At 42.5% G+C, this 20,000-nt stretch overlaps 1 protein-coding gene across 1 annotated transcript in view; it reads left to right on the top strand.

The window, feature by feature from the left end:
* Positions 1–11,818, top strand: part of pde1ca (phosphodiesterase 1C, calmodulin-dependent a) — a 207,969-nt gene extending 196,151 nt beyond the window's left edge. The window contains exons 15-17 of the mRNA XM_063206981.1: positions 627–799; positions 6,042–6,680; positions 9,874–11,818. Of these exons, the coding sequence (XP_063063051.1) occupies positions 627–799; positions 6,042–6,680; positions 9,874–9,977 (916 nt within the window). The 3' untranslated portion in view covers positions 9,978–11,818. The remainder of the gene's footprint in view (positions 1–626; positions 800–6,041; positions 6,681–9,873) is intronic.
* Positions 11,819–20,000: the final 8,182 nt, after the last annotated feature.

Below are 20,000 nucleotides of genomic sequence, written 5' to 3' on the forward strand. Positions count from 1 at the left end.
ATATATGTCCTTCTGCCTCACATTCCTTCTCCCTCTCCTCCTCTCCTCCTCCCTCCCCTCTCCTCTCCTCTCCTCTCCTTGTCCTCTACTCTCCTTCCTCACCCTCTCCTCCTTATCATTCTTCTCCCTACATATGTCCCTCTGCCTCACATTCCTTCTCCCTCTCCTACTCTCCTCCTCCCTCTCCTCTTCTCTTCTCTCCTTGTCCTCTACTCTCCTTCGTTACCCTCTCCTCCTTCTCATTCTCCTCCCTTTACTTGTCCTTCTGTCCCATTTTCCTTCTCCCTCTTCTGATGCTGCTCCTGCTTCCCTTCTGGGTCTCCTTTCTTCTTTGGTGTCTCTATATCTTCCTCTTTGTTCTTTCTTGCTCTCTCGCTCTGTATGGTGCTTTCCTTTTTCCTCTTTCTTGGTCTTGTTCCCTTTGTCTTTCTCTTCTCTGTTTCTTTCTCTTTTCTTCCCCGTTTCTTTCTTTCCTCCTTTCTCTCTTTCTCTATTTGCCTTTCGGCCTCTTTCTTTCTTTCTTTCTTTCTTTCTTTCTTTCTTCTCTTCTCTTCTTCCTTCTCTTCTCTTTTCTTCTCTTCTCTTCTTCCTTCTTTTCTCTTCTTCCTTCTCTTTTCTCTGAGCAGCTTGAACAACATCTCTCCAGATGGCAAGCGTTCCAGTGTGAAGAGTACGGGCTCGGAGGGCAGCACGTCGCTCAACTGCTCGCTGCTCACCGTCGACTTCAAGAGCTTCAAGGCCACCTGGAACGAGGAGGTGCAACACAACCGGGACAAGTGGAAGGCACAGGCCACCAAAGGTGAGTCACCAAATCAGGAATCACGAGTCCCAAATCATGAGTCATGAATCATGAATGAAATATGCAGCACAACAGAGACAAGTTGAGGGCACATGCTGTCAAAGGTGAGTCAGGAATCACGAGTCACAAATCAGGAATCACGAGTCCCAAATCAGGAATCACGAGTCACAAATCAGGAATCATTAATCATGAATGAAATATGCAGCACAACAGGGCCGTCAAAGTTGAGTCACAGCACAGTGCACAGTCTTTGACTCAAGGGTCACCAATCATGAATGGCAAATCAAAAGGGGAAGACACAAAAAGAGGACATATTAGTACTGTAGCACAACAGGAGCAAGTGGAAGGCACAGGCTACCAAAGGTGAGCTGAGTCACAAAATCATGAACCGTGGCTCATGAATCACAAATTATGAATCTAGAGTCAGAAATCAACGACGATGCATCAAGTGGAAGTCCGAGGGTCACTAAAGGTGGGTCTTGGAACAAGGTATCACAAGTCACAATCTTGAGTTACAAGTCAGAAATCATGAATCACAAATCAAAGTGGAACATGAAATATAAGCAGCTAGTATCCAATGTCATAGCACTGATTCCCATAACGCACACGATTTTGGTTAAAAAAAATTATCCACCCTTATAATGCAAACAAAACAAAAAAAGCACAGACAGACACACAGACAGAAAGTGGAATGGTCATCTCATCTCAAAGAGTCATTGTCATATTTCTAGTGACAGGCATATTTATAGTAAATAAATAGTCATATTTATAGAGAATCTCTTAAGATGGGTACGCTACAGGGTTGTGGAAGTGTTTTCTTTTTGGTTTTGCCGTCAAATGTGAATTGCAAATCACACTGAAACTTTGACTCACCAATCATGAGTCATGAGTCACCTATCATGAATCACAAATCAAAGGGAAAAAAAAGAAAAAAAGGAAGCTGGTGGAAAATACTCCTGATGCAATGAGTCAGGGGAGTTCTTCTTGTAAGAGTGCACTGTAGTACAGGGTTGTTGTTTGTTTCACAGCCAAAGGTGTTCACAGCCAAAGACTCTTTCACTCATGAGTCACCAGTCAGGAATCATGAGTCACGAGTCACGAATCAAAGCAGAAGGAAAGAAAACCTTGGATAAGGCATCCTGTGCAAGAATTCATTGTCACTGGGAATATGTATGCCAGAGCAGAGTGTGAGGGTGAATGAGAATGAGAGGCCCAAGAGTCCATACCGCAGATACTTTTTTTTGTCATGAATTTTTTACAGCCTTTTGTGGCACACTACGTGGTTGTATATTTTTCTTTTTCTTCTGTTTATTTGGTAGATTTTAGGGGTTTTACATTTTCTGATACAGATCAGCCAGTAAATACTGTAAATTAATACTCTTACTACAACCATGCGAGTATGGTCCCATAGAGTAATGGAATCATGAATAATATGTTGAGTAGAGGAGTAAAGTTACTTTATTGATCCACAGGGGGGAATTAAGGTAAGATTAAGTAACCAAGCATATCAATCATGCTTGTATTTGTTACATTGAACATTTAGCATTATGAACATTATGAACCAGTGGCGTCTTTTGGTCATAAAAATTAGGGAGGACAAGGAGGTGGTCAGTCGGTAGATGCGGGAAAATGGGGTTAGTAATGGCAGATGTTTAGTATTATTAGGTTGTAGGCCTAATAGGTAACTTAATTGATATGGCATTGTGTTGTCTGGAAAGCTGACTTATGACATCTATAAAATAATTGCAACAAACTTTGTATCATATATTATCATACACAACTGCCCAAAGTGTTTGAGGGGAAAGAAAGAGAAGAGTGAAGAAAATTATTATAGAAAGTAGAAAGTTACATAGGGAGTAGGCCCTATATCTAACTTTGACCAAAGGCAGCATGGCATCTCACCCTGTCAATTGTATTTTATTAGGCACAAATTGACAATTCTGAAAAACCTAGGAATGCATATGACATTGAGTGAGACAGTAAGCTTATAGTCTATAGGCCTAAGGGGTTTAAACTCAACTCCTTCCAACACATTCTTACAGATTTTTAAACATTTTAAACCCCTTCCATTATATTCTTTTAAAAATCTTATTTGATCCATAATATGGTAGGCTACATGGCCTGCGACGTTGTGGTCGCCTATCCGTTTTGCGTTTGAGCCTGCGTTGAGAGCGACAGCAGCTGTGCAGCTGTGGAAGGAGGAGCTGGCGAGCGTAACTATCGAACGGCGTGCGTCCGGCTATTTCACCAGTAGGTTCCGACTAAAAACTACGTCGTAGGCTACATGTTACTTTGTAAATCCGTGACTAGTACTCCTAATTCCACCCAAATCAAATTACATAACATGATGTAGGCTACATGTTGGAAGTTTAGGCAGAGACGTTTTATGAAGAGGTTAAAGCTTCGTACTGTCATGTTTCTCGTCTTGAGCCTGAGTGAGAAAGAACGCCAGTCTAGGGTCAGTGCATTCATCTACAGCCAAAAGCATTCTTATTCCCATTAAATAACCCTCTTTTGGGAGAAAAGCACTAAGGAGGAACGCAAAGACAAGCATTGAGAGTATTATTTGTGCGTGTAGGACATGCTGAAACAAGACTACCTTTTAAAAACGTTGGTGATGGTGTCCGACTTTGGATTTGCATCCGTGCTTCGCTTGCATTGTGTAACTTGAGAGACTGATATAGACTGACCTTTCCACTCGGTTTTCAATCTAAATCCAGGGAGTGATATTGCGCGATTCACAACATGAAAACAGTTGATCTTTCGTTTGTATTTATTAAGGGTTCATAAAACATTCGCCAATTACAAACTTTCCACTGTCTGCTGCCGCATTCTTCTTCACGGTAGATTTGTATATCGTTGTCATGACGACCGAGTCATGCTTGTCGTCTGTCAACCCAACTCGTCATATTCTGATTGGCTTTTGATAAATTCAGCTTCGCTGATAGGCAGATTACTTCCATGGCTCTAGACCCGCCTAAAGGGAGGAAAGTCCTCCCCAAGCTCCATTCACTTCAATGTTAAAAAGTAAAGCCCGCGCTACGGCCGGATTTTCACCATTTATAATGGAAGTCAATGGGGATGGAAGGGAGGACGGTCCTCTAAGGTCTATTATGTGAATTAGAAGCGCTAAAGTATATGTTTTTATCGCTAAATAGCTATAAAATACTAACAATTATATAACTAATATATAATAAATATGTTTTGTTTTCTGTAATTTATACTGGAAGATCTGGCTTTATTATTTTGAGGGAGGATCATCCTCCCTTTCCTCAATGGCAAATACGCCATTGTTATGAACACACCAACAAATATAAATGTCAACATAATATGCCACCAAACCTGATGTGCCCTTGTGTGAAAGTACCACTACATACCTAAGTGTGTGTACAATTGCTTGTCACTGAGAATCAACTATGTACTTGCGTACCAACCAACGTATCATTTTTCTGTCATGCATTGTATAAAATATAATGTGGTATCAACATTAAGGATCTGTGATGTACCCTGCACACAAAAAAACCCAGAAATAATCAATTCGGTACCTGGAGGTTTAATAGTGTACGCTTCAGGGCACATGTGGCAAGTGTACCTTAATGTACGTGTACCATGTGTACAGTAAGTAGTACACATATGGCATGTGTACCTGTAGTTCCCTGTGCGCAGCCAAGCTGGCCTGTGGCCACCTCCAGGGCCGGATTAACGTACAGGCTAGATATGGCTGTAGCCGAGGGGCCCCAATCTGCCAGGGGGGCCCTTACTTAGGCTACTTACTTACTTAGGCCTTTACATTCCTTTCAGAACATAGGCCATTGATGAAGAGCTTCCACCCTCGTCTGTCTTGGGCCATTTTCTCCAGCTGTTTCCACGACAGTCCCCTCTTCTTTGCATCCTGCTCTGTACTCCTTCTCCAGTTGTTCTTGGGTCTCCCTCTGCTTCTCTTGCCTTGTGGGTTCCATGTTAGCGCTTGTTTGGTTATAGCTGCGTTGTTTTTCTCAGTGTATGTCCAATCCAGCTCCACTTCCTGGGGGGCCCTGATTGCCGAAAGAGTGGGGGGAAAATGCTGAATTGTGACAAGATGCAATATTGAAAAACTGCCTTAGCCTAACCTTGAGTGCAGTTGGTAGATTTAGACTTGTTATTTTTAGTTCCTAATAATGACACTGTCAACGTACTGTACATTTTTCACAAAATTTGGCTTCTGGGGGCCCCCACAGCAACCTCTAGCCTAGGGGCCCCAGGCCATCTTAATCCGGCCCTGGCCACCTCTACTCTATGAGGTAATGTGATGTAAGGCTATAGGGCTCTAGTCTGCCAGCAGGATGAGTCACACTCATTGGCCAGCTGCACTGTATGTGACACTGATAAAAGACTGCGGATCCGGCAGCGCTGGCTGTGCAAATGCGAAGGTCAGGACAGTGCAGCGCTTTGTAAGACGTAAGACGCCAAATTTGAATTGCTGATTTATTTCCTGTGTTGTCGGTCGGTCATGTGTGGCGTTACTTTGGGCAAGGGATGGATGTCTCACTCAGTCATAACAAGGAGTAGGGGATAGAGTTCAGAAGGTTTGCTTTATCAAAACAACACAGAAACGAGCCACTGTTGGTATAAGTTGCCTGTGGGGTTGGTGTGTCTGTTGGAGTCTTGTGTGTTGTATTTCACCGCTGTTTACTTTCCAGTAGTATAATCAAAATCCTTCTTCTCTCTGCGATCACTGTGTTTTATGACTTCTGCAATATAGTGCAAGCAAAAACTTTTCTGTTTAAAAAAAAAACCAAAAAAAACAACGACATTGATCTGACAATGGTTCCCAAACTGGGGGTCAGGTCTGAGTCGGGGGGTACTACCCGCAAGGTACTACAGGCGGGTTGCAGAGAAAAGGGACTGTGCATAAAACCTTGAATATACGCTTTCATTTGATATATTCCATCCCATTCCAGAAATTAGTTAGTAAGCGTATTCAGTTGTATAGTTGTGACATAGTACATGTAATGGTATGTTTATTTCCAGTGACTTCAAATTAAATTCTAGCAATATTATGGAGAAGGTGTGTCGGGGGGTGGGGGGCAAAAATATTCTTAATGTAGATCCAAAAGTGGAACACAGCCGAAAAAGTTGGGGAACTACAGTACTTTGTGGTATGATACGGTACGCTGTACAATCTCACAAATGGGACACATGCAAATGGGAAACTTTTTCAATTTCACTATTTCTGTCTTTTTTGTCCTTTGCTTGAACTCAGACTTGGAGGAGAAGGCCAAACGGGAGGCAGAGGAGAAACCGAAACAGGAGGAGGTGGCGGAGGGGAAGGAGGGCAGGAAGGAGGAGGACGACGAGGACAAGGACAAAGACAAGGTCACGGAGTCCTCAGAGGCCACACAGGACAAGGACAAGGACACGAATGCCACAAAGGACTCCAAAGACACGAAAGAAACAGCGGAAAGCACGGACAAGGGCGTGAAAACAAGCAAAGAGCGAGACAAAGACAAAGAGAAGGAGAGGGACAAGGGAAAAGACAAAGCAGCAGAGAAAGAGAAGAACAAAGAGGAGGAGAAAGAGAAGGAGAAAGAAAAGGAAAAGGACAGAGACGGGAGAGCGACAAAGGAGGAAGACAAAGAGAAAGGGAAGACGACAACAACGACGGAGGAGAGGAAACCGGAGCCGGCCTCGGAGGCCGCTGTTGCCCCGGCAATGAAAGACCCCGTGGAGCAGAAGCCAAAGGAGGCCGAGGGCAACAAAGACCCGGGGGGGTCCTCGGGCGGACTGAAACCCGACCAGGGGGCCGACTCGCAGGGGGGGGCCTCCGCCTCCTCAGACCCAAAGCAGCCAGACACACACAGCAGCAGCAGGAGCACCGACAGCAGTCAGCAGGCCCAGACTGGTAGGTGTTCCCCTCTTAACATAACACTGCCCAAGAAAACCACATAGAGTCGACATACTGTATTAATGCCTAAGGTTTGAGTTCATAATGGCATAGGTGCTTCATCTCGTAACATTACCCAGCATAACACAAGTGGCAAACTGAGGGTTTACATGCATAGATATTACAGTAGCTCCATACACTTCTGTCCACAATGGCACAATAAGTGCTCAACCATCTGATATGATCAACTTTGAATTTATTATAGCCTATCAACGGTGATACAGCTGCTATAGGAACCCTCTTGACCCCATGCTGTGTGGCTTAATTGAACTGATGTGACTGAAGTCTAAAATGGTTGGTGCTCCCGGACCTTATGGAATATGACATTGCTTTGACATTGTAGTTTTGGGTAGGGTGCGCACATCCAAAAACACTTGTTGCAGGTGCCAGACAAAAAAGTCAGACAGTTGAAAAAGGTAGGTCTGCACACTGCCGATCAATGCCTGATGAAGATCCAGCGTGATCGAAACGTTGCTTTTGAAATAATAATGTTTATTTTTGGAGCTGATCGGCAGTGTGCAGACCTACCTTTTTCAACAAATTGCTTTGACATTGACCAGCAAAAACCCAATATGGAAGCAAAACACACTTGTTGAGGGGATTTTGTATAGGAATATACTGTATATCGTTCTACACCCTCATGTCCAGAGTGGCAGGTGTCCCCCCTATGTAGAAGGTTAGAGATTTACACCTGGTCCCTTTCAGACATATAAGTGAACTCAGACATTCTGCACACGTGAACCCCCCAAAGTGTACCCAGACCCCTTGAAAGTGAACCTTACTGAGACCTTTATTGACGTGGTCTCAGTACGGTTCACCTACGTATTAGTCCTGTTGATTTTGACACTTTTTAGGGTTTCTACTGTGGATAAATCCTCCTGAACCCAAAAGGGTAGGTTCCCCCGTTTCATGTTGTACACTACAGATGCTTTATTTAATCCCAAAGTAAATTAAGGGAATGGAGTCTGACATTTTTACTTCTCAGGTAACATACTGTTTGGTGTAATTGAGTTTGCTGTAAGTCCACAATGGTGTGCGTTTCCACCTTATAGAACCAGGTATTGCTCTTAGCATTGCCCTTCAAGGAAGCACAGCAACAGCACAAGTATTCCGTTGAACACTTTTCTGGATCTTGAGATATAGAATCTCCAGTCTCTTATATCCAGCATGGCACTGTAAATGCTCGCCAATCATGGAACATTTACCTTGCAATGCTGTTAACCTGCCAATATTGATTGAGTTGATTTGAACACTTTTGAGATTTCGTATTGCTCCACAAGCTCCTGTCCAGCATGTTGTCTCACTCTCAACCTTATGGGGCCAGTCAATGCCGTCTGGGTAGCATGTGAGTGTTGTGGGCACAGGAAACATATTGATTGAGCTGGATTTAATGCATTTGAGCTCCATATTCACAAGCCAATAATGTTGTGTGCTGCCTCCTGTCCTGCTTTTACCCAATCGTCCCAGTTTTGAATGGTCTGTCTTGGGGAAATATATGGATTCTGCATAATAAACGAAGAGCACCAAAGCTTAAAAGAAAAAGCATTGATTTGGTGTGTCAGACACAGACGGCAGCCCTAGTAGATGTGCTTTATTAATCCTGGAAATGAAAAGAAAATCAAGAGAATAAAACCTGATATTGCCTTTAACATTTCTTTCACGTACCCTGTGCATGCTCCGTGGATTAACTGAGTGTTGGTGTTACTTACCATTCTAACAAAGCCATGGATGCTGCTTACTAACTAATATTCAATTGATGAACTACTTTTTTGTCTGTTTCTGGTTGTTTTTGTCATTGGTATTTCTACAAGGCTGACGTGTTAGCTCCTGAATATAAATAACCCTAAATATACAAAATGGCTGCAGCAAAGACCATATGGATTGGCAGTAATCCTTTCTGTGATAAGTGTTTTCCTGTAGGGCTTTTCAAATACGGTAGTTTGTGACATTCAGAAATAATTTGCAATGTTGTTAATGCGTTAGGACAGGCCTATTCAAACAAATCTTTTCGATCAATGTCCTAATCGGAAGAGTTTGGGATGGGGCGTTGTGATGTGCAACAACTCTACTTTCTAGCCACTTCGTGGAATTATATTTCAAGCATATGAATAACATGCACGTGGCTATATCTATACTCTCCAGTCTGTTTCAACATCTGATAAGTTCAACATATACAATTGATCACAAATGTGTACATGAAGCAACTTGGCCCTTTTGCAGTTTAGTAGGCCTTACTGTCCCGTACTATGCCGTGGTGCTGTTGACACCAGTGTTGCTCATGCTTTGTAGTGGGACACTGCCCCCTAGTGGCACTTTTGTGTGGTACAGGTTGTCTTCATTGGTTGAAGTGACCTAGTAAAATGGGGAAAACTCTCTTTGGTGACTGGTATCTAATTTCACTCCCAGGTGAAGCACAGAAGGAACTAGATTCACCCGAGAGTGAGGACAGTGAGAAAAAGACATCCAGTTCAGACGGTAAAGAACTGTTCCCCAGTAACCTTTCTCATTCATCTCATCCTGTCACTTCTAGTCTAAATTTGTAAAGAAAAAAAAGCAAGGTACAGGGGCCAACAGCCGACGTGTGCCAAAACCATTTATTTTCTTTTTTTCACATATTTCTCATTCCCCCATAATCACACTACACATCACTCCTAACAAACACTGCAACAGTATTTTACTTCTAACCCCTCATGTCCTGTTGCCAAAAAAACCTAACTAACCGGATTAACTAACTAACTAACTAACTCCCCCTCCTATTGAGATCAGGAGGACCACCTCCCTCCACCCAGTGGGCTTCATATTCCTGTAGCCTAAATGGCCAAACTGTCACTCATTCTTCCCTCCCCTGTGAGCAGGAATAAGACCTTACACTACCCCATATCACCCTCAATATTACATCATCATTTCCTTTACTTTCCTATCTTCCTATCTGTCTGTCTGTCTGTCTATGCTTGTCTATCTGTCTGTCTGTCTGAGACCACCCGCATTACACCTTTCTGGCCTTCATGTTGTTTTTTTTTAAACATGATGGTCCCCAATTTGTCATCTTCCTCCGATGTCACTTCCTGTCCACCCTCCTCCCATTGCTCGAGGCCGCGGGAGCAGGATAAGTCCCGCCTCTCTAAGTGTGCCATATCTCCTTCCTTTCCAGATTCGGAGGATGACGGACAGAGTAACCGTGGCGACTCTCCTGGTTCTCTGGGGGCCACCACAGCGTGCGCCGCGTCTGCGGCCTCGGCCGACGACGCCAACTAGCTCGCACAACTCTGCTGCGCACACAACACATACGATACGCACTCCTACAAACACACTCACACGCGTCAAAACTACACTACGCACATGTAGACAAATTCTCTTCTCCCTCTCTCTCTCTCTCTCCCTCTCTCTCTCTCTCTCTCTCTCTCTCTCTCTCTCTCTCTCTCTCTCTCTGCAAAGCCTCCCTCTCAGATCCGTGGCAACAAAATCAACGTCAACAGATTATTTGTACGTTTTTTTTCTGTGAATTATTATTGTTTGTTTCTTTGGTGTCTTTTTTGTTTTGCCTCTGTCGGCTCACTAGGAGCCATTGCCAAGGGGGTCACGACTGGGCACAGCCATTGGACTGACAGCCAAGTTGCCCTGTCCATTTCATAAAGAGTGTGTGTGTGTGTGTGCGTATGTACATTCATTCTTTCCACAAAGTAGTGATCGTGTGAAGAAAGTAAAGGGTTGAAAGGAAGCTGAGGACTGGATACAGACTGTAGTGGACCACAGAGAATGCAAAGAAAGAGAGAATAGGAGAGAGAGAGAGAGAGAGAGAGAGAGAGAGAGAGAGAGAGAGAGAGAGAGAGAGAGAAAGAGAGAGAGAAGGCAAGGCAGGGTTGCTCAAAGACTGAGACTGAGTGGTCTCAGGACCCTGGCGCCTTTTCCTGATGGATCACCCGTCCGCCTGCTTGCCCATATACCTAGTGCTGAATGTGACAGCCACAGTGGAAGAACAATCCAATAAGGAATGTCAACTTTGATGCACAAATTTAAACAAAAACAAAAAAAGAGAAAATATATGTGTGTTCTTCTAATGTCACATTTTGATTCATTGACAGCATTTACTGTATATATATACGTACTACATCAACCTAGTTTTATTTTTGTTTTCCTTTGTGTTTCACTGTGGAGATTTTATTTGCGTTTAACTGAGTGGATGGTACTGCAACCTTCTGAGTTACGCTAACACTGTTTGAAAGTCTGATCCAGGATCAGTAGGCCTATACTGCTTTATATTTTTGTATTATTTCTTCACATGTAAATAAGAGGGACGAAAAGGAGACGGCTTCTCTTTAACCTGCTGCACACAGCTGCTTGTGTCCCCTCAGTCTGTGCTCAGGTATTGTGATATTTATTTGGAGGCACAGTGCAAGTGTTTCCAGTTTGCCATTGGATTTTTGTTTCAGGAAGAGGAGTTTTGTGATGTCCTCTTCCTGATACAGGCTTTCTATAGACTAGGTGTAACTCTATAGGTGTGTCGACCCAATAGTCTCGACCTAACTGATGTCTGGTAACACATAAGAATAGTGGTCTTATCAAAGCTTTATTGAAACTTTGAAGCATTAAAAAGACCGCTATTCTAGTGTTACCAGACATCTATGAGGATCCCTAGCTAATGAGCGAGTCGATGTGAATTTGATGTCTAGCTAATTCCCTGTGTGTAAGTTCTGCAAACTGATTCTATGACGTTAATCAGCAACGAAAAAAAGACAAGAAAAATATTTTGTAGAAAACTGAAATCAAAGATTTGAGAAATAGCTTATATTTTTCTCCATGAACAACCTTGATCATTTTTATATTTTACTGGTTCAACACTTCATTCACTTTGTATTTTTCAGTCATGAAATCTATGTTACATATTAGCCCATATATCAACACCTTGTACGTATGATTCATATCACACTAACCATGCCTCTTTTGTTCTGGAGAGTCCCTCTCTCTCTCTCTCTCTCTCTCTCTCTCTCTCTCTCTCTCTCTCTCTCTCTCTCTCTCTCTCTCTCTCTCTCTCTCTCTCTCTCTCTCTCTCTCGATTCTATCTTCACAACCAGATGTATTTTCCTCATACATATGTATTTAATGTATATAAAATGAACATATTATTTATACTTTATTGTATACAAGTGTTGTCATGATTCTAAACATTAATGAAGAAGTGTTTTTTGGTTTGCCGTGACATGATCATCAAATTACGAGCTGCATTTTGTATATTTTTCTTATTATGTAAATTGTTAGTGAGGGTCTCAGAAGAGTGATGTCTATGCTGGGGTGCATTTCTGGAAAGCGTAGTTGTTAGCAGTTTGCAACTTCGGTAGTTGCCAATGGGAAATTGCATTGCAACCAACAAAGTAGCTAACATAGTTAGCAACTACGCTTTCAAGAAATGCACCCCCTTGCCCTTATAGGCCACCCGTTAAGTTATTATCTACCACATCGCTTCCTCCATCCTTTGTCCCTTTAATAGTGAATACGATCTTCATACCATTGCATTCACTTGACATAAAAGCAAACACAAACATGAACAAGCCATCAGTTGATAAAACTGTCGTAAATTCATATATTTGCATATTTTACTGTTAACGGCATTGTTTTTGATTTTTAATTGTTCATTCACGTTAGTTACATACAGAAATAAGTGTTGTGTCAACCACATGTTGCATCATCACATGATTATACTGAACATTTTCTTCAACTGCCTTAGCTATATTTTGAAGGCATTGTAGATGGGGGTGCCACTAGACATACGTAGATCAGGAAAATTCAGTGGTCCAATACCAGGGGCCACTAGACTAAACTACAATGTAGTTTGGGTTGGGCCCCAAAAATATTATTTTCTTTATGGAAGTCCACAATTTAAACTGGTGCCTCTGGGTTTAGATAACATATGCATTCAGAATAAACAAAAGCTTCTTCTTCTCTCATACTGGGTAAAATTTAAGCACATTTTTTAAAGAAAATAAAAATGTTACAATCATGAAAGAATAGAGTATCCAACTCGTTAATCACTGGTTTGGGTCCCCATCCGAAAAGCACATTACAACTTCGTTGTACGTCACAAAACAGTCAAAGCTTGCACAAGCTGTTTTCAGACCGTCCAGCCCACTGTCGGGGTCTGTTCGCGTGAAGTGCTTGTTGTAATGGTTCCCTTAGGGGGAAAAATATTTGTGCACATTGAGAAATAGGCAAAATTTTATGTTATGGCAATGCTGTGTTTTTGTGTGAACTGGCCGATCAGCTCAATGTTGGGTGGACAAACCAGCACAGGTAGCCTGATAAATCAGACTAAATATGAGATTGCATGTTAATTAGTCGCAGGTAAGAAAAAAATTGACCGCCAGCGGGTGAAGTTAGTTTACTAGGCTACAGCACAGGCACAATTCTCCGTCAGTCTGAAAACACATAGCGAGAAGGGGCATAGCGTCTGTACATGGAGGCCAAGCCCCAGGTGATTTAGAATGGCCTCTGCTATCACTGTGTGGTAATTCCTGATGCCTTGACCAAAGATAAAATTAACCTGTTTATTATTGCTTTACATGCTGTACTGAGGTTGGAAAGAAAACGACAAATAAAATATGAGAAAAAAAAAACATAAAAAGCATTAGATGCATTTGAGAGAACGTACAGTAATCTGCAAGTGTTTTTTTTCTCTGTAACAGACAAAAGTATTGTTGCCTTAAATTAGATGTAACTTTCTATTTTTAGCTTAAGTCCTGTAAAACTGTTAAAAAGATGATGTGTGTCTGTCTGTCTGGCTTAGCTTACAAACTCTTCGAACAGGCTTTTAGATAAATGTCTCCATGTGATTTCCAAGAAAAAAAGAAAACAAACAAAAAAAAAAACATCCGTGGCTTCGATCCCTTTAAGTTGAAAAATCGTTTTGGATACGATGCAGTAAATGGAATCCATATTTGTGTTTCTATTCATTTTCTCATAATGTCTTGTACTATTACTTCTTCCTGTAAACACTTGTAAGCCATTGCCATACAGGAGTCGATTGGATATGTCTATGATATCACTGTTCTTCCACTCTCAATCAATCAGGCCTACAGCCAGTGTTCTTTACAGGGCACAATTATTGGTCATATTTGCAGTGAACTTTCTGTTCATTTTGCATTTTTAGTTTTTTTGGGGGTTTTTTATCATTAATTTTCACATTGTGATATGCCGGTATACAGACAAGGACTACCACAAAATGCTTTTTTGGAGGATGTCAAGACAGTGTATACTCGAATTACAAAGTGTACCCTCATTTTATTAAGTTGTGTGTTGATTCGTCTTACCAAAACCTTGTGCTCTCTGAAGTTGCAACCATGTTGTACACCTCGAGAGCACAATTTACTCCAATATTGCCCGGACTTGGATAGCAGCGTACACACAGTTTCACCATGTTGAGTCCGCGATTTAGGTTAACGGTTGTACACTTTGCTTACACATAGATAGTGAAGAAAACCGCACACCGATGAGCACCCATTTAAGCCATTTTATCTCGTGGCGTCTCGGGCCACCCTGGCCCTTCCTCATAAAATGGCTTAAATGGGAGCTCATCGCTGTGCGTTTTTTTTCACTACCTATGGATTAACTTTTTTGAACCTGCACCCGAAACCAGTCTTTGGATGTGCGTGAGATTCGATTGGGACACTTTGCTTACACAAACACGTGATTCATTAAATTAAACGCTTGTTTTCTTGACACTATTGATTTACTGCTCATTCATATTGGACTATACATGGAAATAGATTCTTCTCAGAGGAGGTCACACTGTGAAAAAAGGACATCAAAAGCTTCTTCCACACCCATGTCCAATGTCCATCAGTTTTGACTGTTCAAAATCTATCCATGTGGTATTGTAGGTCTAGCTGTGGCAGTTTGTGTGTGTACTGTGCGTCTTTGAAGACAAGAGGCAGTTGGTCTGATATCCGAGTAGATGTTGTAATGCAGTTCACATATTTTTTATAACGGCAGTTAGGCTGTTAACAGGGGCACTGTTGCTGACACTTCTGTGCGTGTGTGTGTGTGTGTGTGTGTGCGTGCGTGCGTGTGATTGTGTCTGTGTGTGTGTGTGTGTGTGTGTGTGTGTGTGTGTGTGTGCATGCGTACATGTGAATGTGTGTGTGTGTGTGTGTGTGTGTGTATATGTGTGTGTGTGTGCGCGTGCATGTGTGTGTGTTTGAAAACGTGCCTCCATGTGCAAGACAGGAACTCTATAGCCCCCCTCAGTCACAACCCCCCCCCCCCCCAAACCCTGCCTCACACCCCATTGCTGAAGATAGGATTAAATGATGCCTTTGGCTCCTGCTCTGCTCTCTGTGTATAGCCTGTGTTTTATGTGTGCACACTGTAATGTGTCAGTTGTGCTGATCCTCTGTCCTTGTATGTCTACTCTAAAAGGCAAGATGATGCTAGCCGGGCCGTGCCCTTGAAGTGACGCAACACCTTCAACGTTGCTTCTAAGTCTGGAAGAGATTTGAAAGTCGATGATAATCAGGCTAGGATAATGCTACCTAGTGCAGCTGAATTGAGATGAGCATGAGCAGATGACCTCAACCAGATTCTATTACTATCATGGCGGTATTCCAATAAGCTGGTTCTGCAGTAAACTAGGTGTGGTTGACCTTGACGTAGCTGTAAATTATCTAATAGAAGAGCCTGGAGTCCGTAAATGTTACCTGTGTGCTACCTATTAGCAGGTTTATCACCTGTAGGTTAACTTAGCCAGGTTTACCATGTTATGGGAGTACGCCCCAGGTCAATGCAGACTTCATAACGAAGGTTTAAAGTGTCATGTCATGAGTTTGCTATAGATGCTGCAGGGAGGGACCTTTCCAAAATGGGGTATACAGGGGCAGGCAGAGTATCTGGAAAGTCTACCTTAAGTTTCATGTGCATTTCATTCTGCTTTAAAACATCTGGGAACTTCACAGCCAACCAACCATTACTGTATGCCACATAGACATGTAAATGATAGACGTGTATTTGTTTTAGTTTCTGATTTTTGTTTTGTTTTTATGATGATTTTGCTGAATGTCTCAGCAACAAAATGTGTATTTAATCTTGCATTGGTTGTCTTGGTAACGCCTCCAACCCGCTCTTCGATAGCACTTGTGATAGTACTTCACTCATGGATTCCATTCCTTCAGCTTCACACCTGAGTTTTACAGAATATCCAGACACATACACTCACAAAAAGTATTTTTGTATTGTTTATTTCTTGTTTATGTCCTTTTCTCGTTTTCTTTTTTCCCCAAAAGCATGTGTTGAAGCCACATCAATGTTTCTTCTCGGTCAATAAGCTACAGGGTGATAGAAGTGAAAGGAATGCATTTTATTTGATTTTATTTTTTAGTTTTGCTTTAGTTTGGTTGTGTTTGAAAGGAAAAATGAATTTGACCACCAAAAAAAGAAAAGAAAAGAAACAACAAAAAAAAACATTAAAAAAACAAACAAATGAAAAAGAAAAAAACAAAGATAACCTTGTAGTGGTCATGTTCATTCCCAGGCAAGGCTACGTTATTGCACTGTTGTGTCAATAAATCTGAACTCAAAGGGCTCAGATCATGTCTCTGTCTGTTTATTTGCTTCCGTTTTTTACTTCAATGTTTTGTTTTCTTTTTAGCTTATGACACTTATTATTCCCTGATTGGACCAACAATTTATGCCATGCAAATGAGTGTGGGCAAGTGCCCATGTGTTCCACAGTCATTTTATTTATCACAAATATTTAGGCCATTGATTAGCATAGTTATAGCCCATGATCAATGAAAACATGAATTCAGAATTCAGCAAAAAATGATGCATCTTCTCAGTGTTGCGTTTCAAAATCTTGCCCTTTTCCATGCTAATTCACCTTCTTTTTAAAATTTCCCAGAAAGGTAAGACATGATGGCTGTAAGTGCCCAAGCTATCGGTACTACATTTTAGTGTCTGAAGCCAGGCTACCATCACTGCCTGGGTGTTTAAGTTACAGAAAATACGAGACTCAATGGTGGAGATAAATAATAACACACTCAAGCTAGTGGTACTGCCTTGTTACTCCGTGGAATGTTCAGGACTCAATAGTGAAAATGCTAGATAAGTGATCACCACTGGTCTAAACCACCCTAATTCATCGTCTATTTTAGAGACCCCAGCTAATGATATCACATTGTAGCATCTAAGCCACGTATCTGTAGTTGATATAAGCAATCGCCTCTCACCACTTTTGCACAGAGCTTACGTACTATGTTATAACAGAGATTTTGATAGGAAGGTGAGATGGGACAGCCATGTAATCGTACATAGAAATTAACGGTGAAGATTCGTAACGCAAATATGACGTCTACCCGCACATCTCCCGCCTTTCTGGTAACAAGAGCCAATGTGCCTGCTGAGCTGCGATGCCAGTGATCCAATCATCTGGCTGCATCGGCGCACGCGAAATCATGCGCATGCTCAGTTGTGAAAAGCCGTTGCTCTCGTGCCGTTACGGAACTACTGCGCCTGCGCTCTGTCAAAAAAAAATTGAGAAAAGTGGCTTAAAAAGCTTTGCTTTGACTCGTATAACACAACCAAGTAGTCTAGATTGATCAGTTTTTCACGGTGGTTTCAACCATATGGTTTTCACAACCGCTGGGTTCTTCCCCGTCCTATACTCAGTGTCCCCATTCATTTTTCCCATTGACTCTCAGATCTGGTCTACATAATCGCGAAATAGCACCCCGAAGGCGTCAACAAGATGGCCGCCATCTGTCCCGTCTCGATCTAAACCGTCTCTGGTTATAACCTGTCACCAAAATTGTAATGCCCAAGTCATAATCTGTAAACCACCCTAATTCACCTTCTCTTCCAGAGATACCGGAAAGTAGAAGTCTTCGCAGGATAAAATGTTCAATCCTGTCCCTGCACTATGCAGTCCGAAGTCCCGCTTCTGCCTGTACTTGCCAAAATTTGTCCCTCTTGCCCATAAATCCTGCAAGATGCGAATGCTCACATTTTTTTCTTTCAAATATTCCTGTCATTGGCTGTGAAATTATTACACATGCTGAGCTTAGCTGAGCTCTGCACAGATCACAAACTGTCAGACAAAATGTAGGCATTTTATTCATTCTAAATACAATACCAAACACAAAGGAGTGGGAGTGTATTCCTACTCCCATTGGGCTCTAGCAGAGACTGGTTGCAGCTTCTGAAACCATGTATCTGACATAAGCAATCACCACTTGTTTCACCCAGTTTAGCCTGGAGCGACATACACACTGCATTCAGGCTCTTGAGATTTTAGTTTTTTTTATTAAAAATGGGGGTATGTTAGAGCTGAATGAACACATTCTAATGCAAAATGGGGGTCCCAGTTTTTAAACACAACTTATTTCATATTTTTATGTGCTTTGGAGGCTGAGATATTCAGGTTTTAAAGGGCGGAGAGCACCCCAAAAAGGGCTTAAGCTAAAATGGGTTAACATAATAAACGGCTCCCTTAACCACGCAAATTCACTTTCTCTTCTAGAGCCACCTGGGAGGTACGACCTGATACGCTACTACAAGCGGCCCAGCTACTGCGCCACGTCCTACCTGCCCTCCCAGGGTCAAAGGTCAAACAGTGAGCCAGCCGACCCCCGCAGCAAAGCCCTCCGCCTGCAGCAGATCTCCCTCCGCCGTGGCAGGTGACCATGCAGCGACCAGCCTCACAGGAAGTGACGTCACATAGGAAGTGGAAGTGTCAAAGGAAGTGTTCTGTCGTTAGTAGTTAGCCGTTGATACATGAGATGTAGAGCATGAGATGTTGCGTTCATTCAGCCTTTTTGGTGTGGGCGGCCTCAGGTGTTGCTATCTTGTTAGAGGATTCCTATGTTTTTCACACCATCAGCAACAATCAGTTCCTGACTTTTGGCAAAAATGTCGCTTTACTACCACCTGCAGGATAATTTGTGAAACAACCTTGTCTCTATTGATGTTCAGTCAAGCAGTCTTACCCAGAACCAGGGCTGGACAGGTCATCTGGCATACAGGGCATTTTCCCAGTGGGCTAACAGTCATCAGGGGTCAGTGCTTTTGTTTTTTGTTTGTTTGTTTCAGATCTTCTCTTAAAAACTGGCCCACAATTTAGCGGTGCGGCACATTGGTGCATCCTTACAGTGGACTGAGCCAATCATAATGTGGTATGGGGGTGCGGCGTGAGTCTATGCTATATGAGTATGTATGAGTCTATACCAGACGTGGGCAAACCCAGGCCTGGGGGGCACATGCGGCCCCCTGAGCCATTTCATGTGGCCCCAAGAGCCTTTACAAAAAGACAACTTTTAAATCCAAATTCAAACGGTTACCGGTACTCAACATTCTTAAAATACTACCTAAAACAATAGTCTTGCGAATTTAAGATTAACCAAAGACATAGGCTTCATCTAAATACATTTAATTACAATGTCAAGGAATATCATTGCTGCCAAATTACGTCAGCGTATATGTTTTAGTATTGACATGGGACAGTTGTCTGTGGCATCCGGCCCTTCGCTCAATATTCTAAACCCAATGTGGCCCTCAGGCCAAAATAATTGCCCACCCTGGTCTATACTATGGTCTATACTAACAGTGCCTGGGCCAGTTTGTGGTCCCTGCCTTCCCTGCCCTGAACAAGTATGGCAGAGATCACATTGGGCTCGTTTTTGATGGAGCAGTGATGCATAGTTTTCCAGTCAAACTGGCAAAGTAATGTTGCCTGGTTAACAGCAGACCTAATCACAAGTGAGAGTCTTTCAGATCGAAACGATTGTGTAGAAATAAAGGCAGTATGGGAGTTCCGAGGCTAAAAGTAATGCATAGCAACGGCATAGCAAAAGCATCACTGCTCCGTCAAAAACAAGCCCCATTGAGCCTGTCTTTCCCTTAGAAAGAGGTGGTCAATGCAACAGGACTTACAGGTACTTTTGTGCTTGCAGCCAGGGCCACTGACAGCTTTGGCACCCTTTCTCCCCAGGCCCGGGACAAGTGACCCCTTTGTCCCCCCTGTCAGCTTCCGTGCTTGCAGCTGTATCGTTAATGTGAATAACATTTGTAAGAACTCCACATTGGCCTGCTTACAGTGCTATATCACACCCAAGTTGTATCACTAAATACTAAAGCAAACACTGTTGGTGACAGAAAGTAACACGATCTATGTAGTTTTCAGTCACATTTATTTGTACACCTGAGGCATAATACACAGAATAGAGACCAGTGAGAAGGCATTTGCATCAGTTCTGAACACGCCCAGGTGTATCTGCTGACGGGAAGGAAATAAAAGTA

This window comes from Engraulis encrasicolus, chromosome 9 (genome assembly GCF_034702125.1).
Source record: "Engraulis encrasicolus isolate BLACKSEA-1 chromosome 9, IST_EnEncr_1.0, whole genome shotgun sequence".
In the NCBI taxonomy this organism is placed as follows: Eukaryota; Metazoa; Chordata; class Actinopteri; order Clupeiformes; family Engraulidae; genus Engraulis; species Engraulis encrasicolus.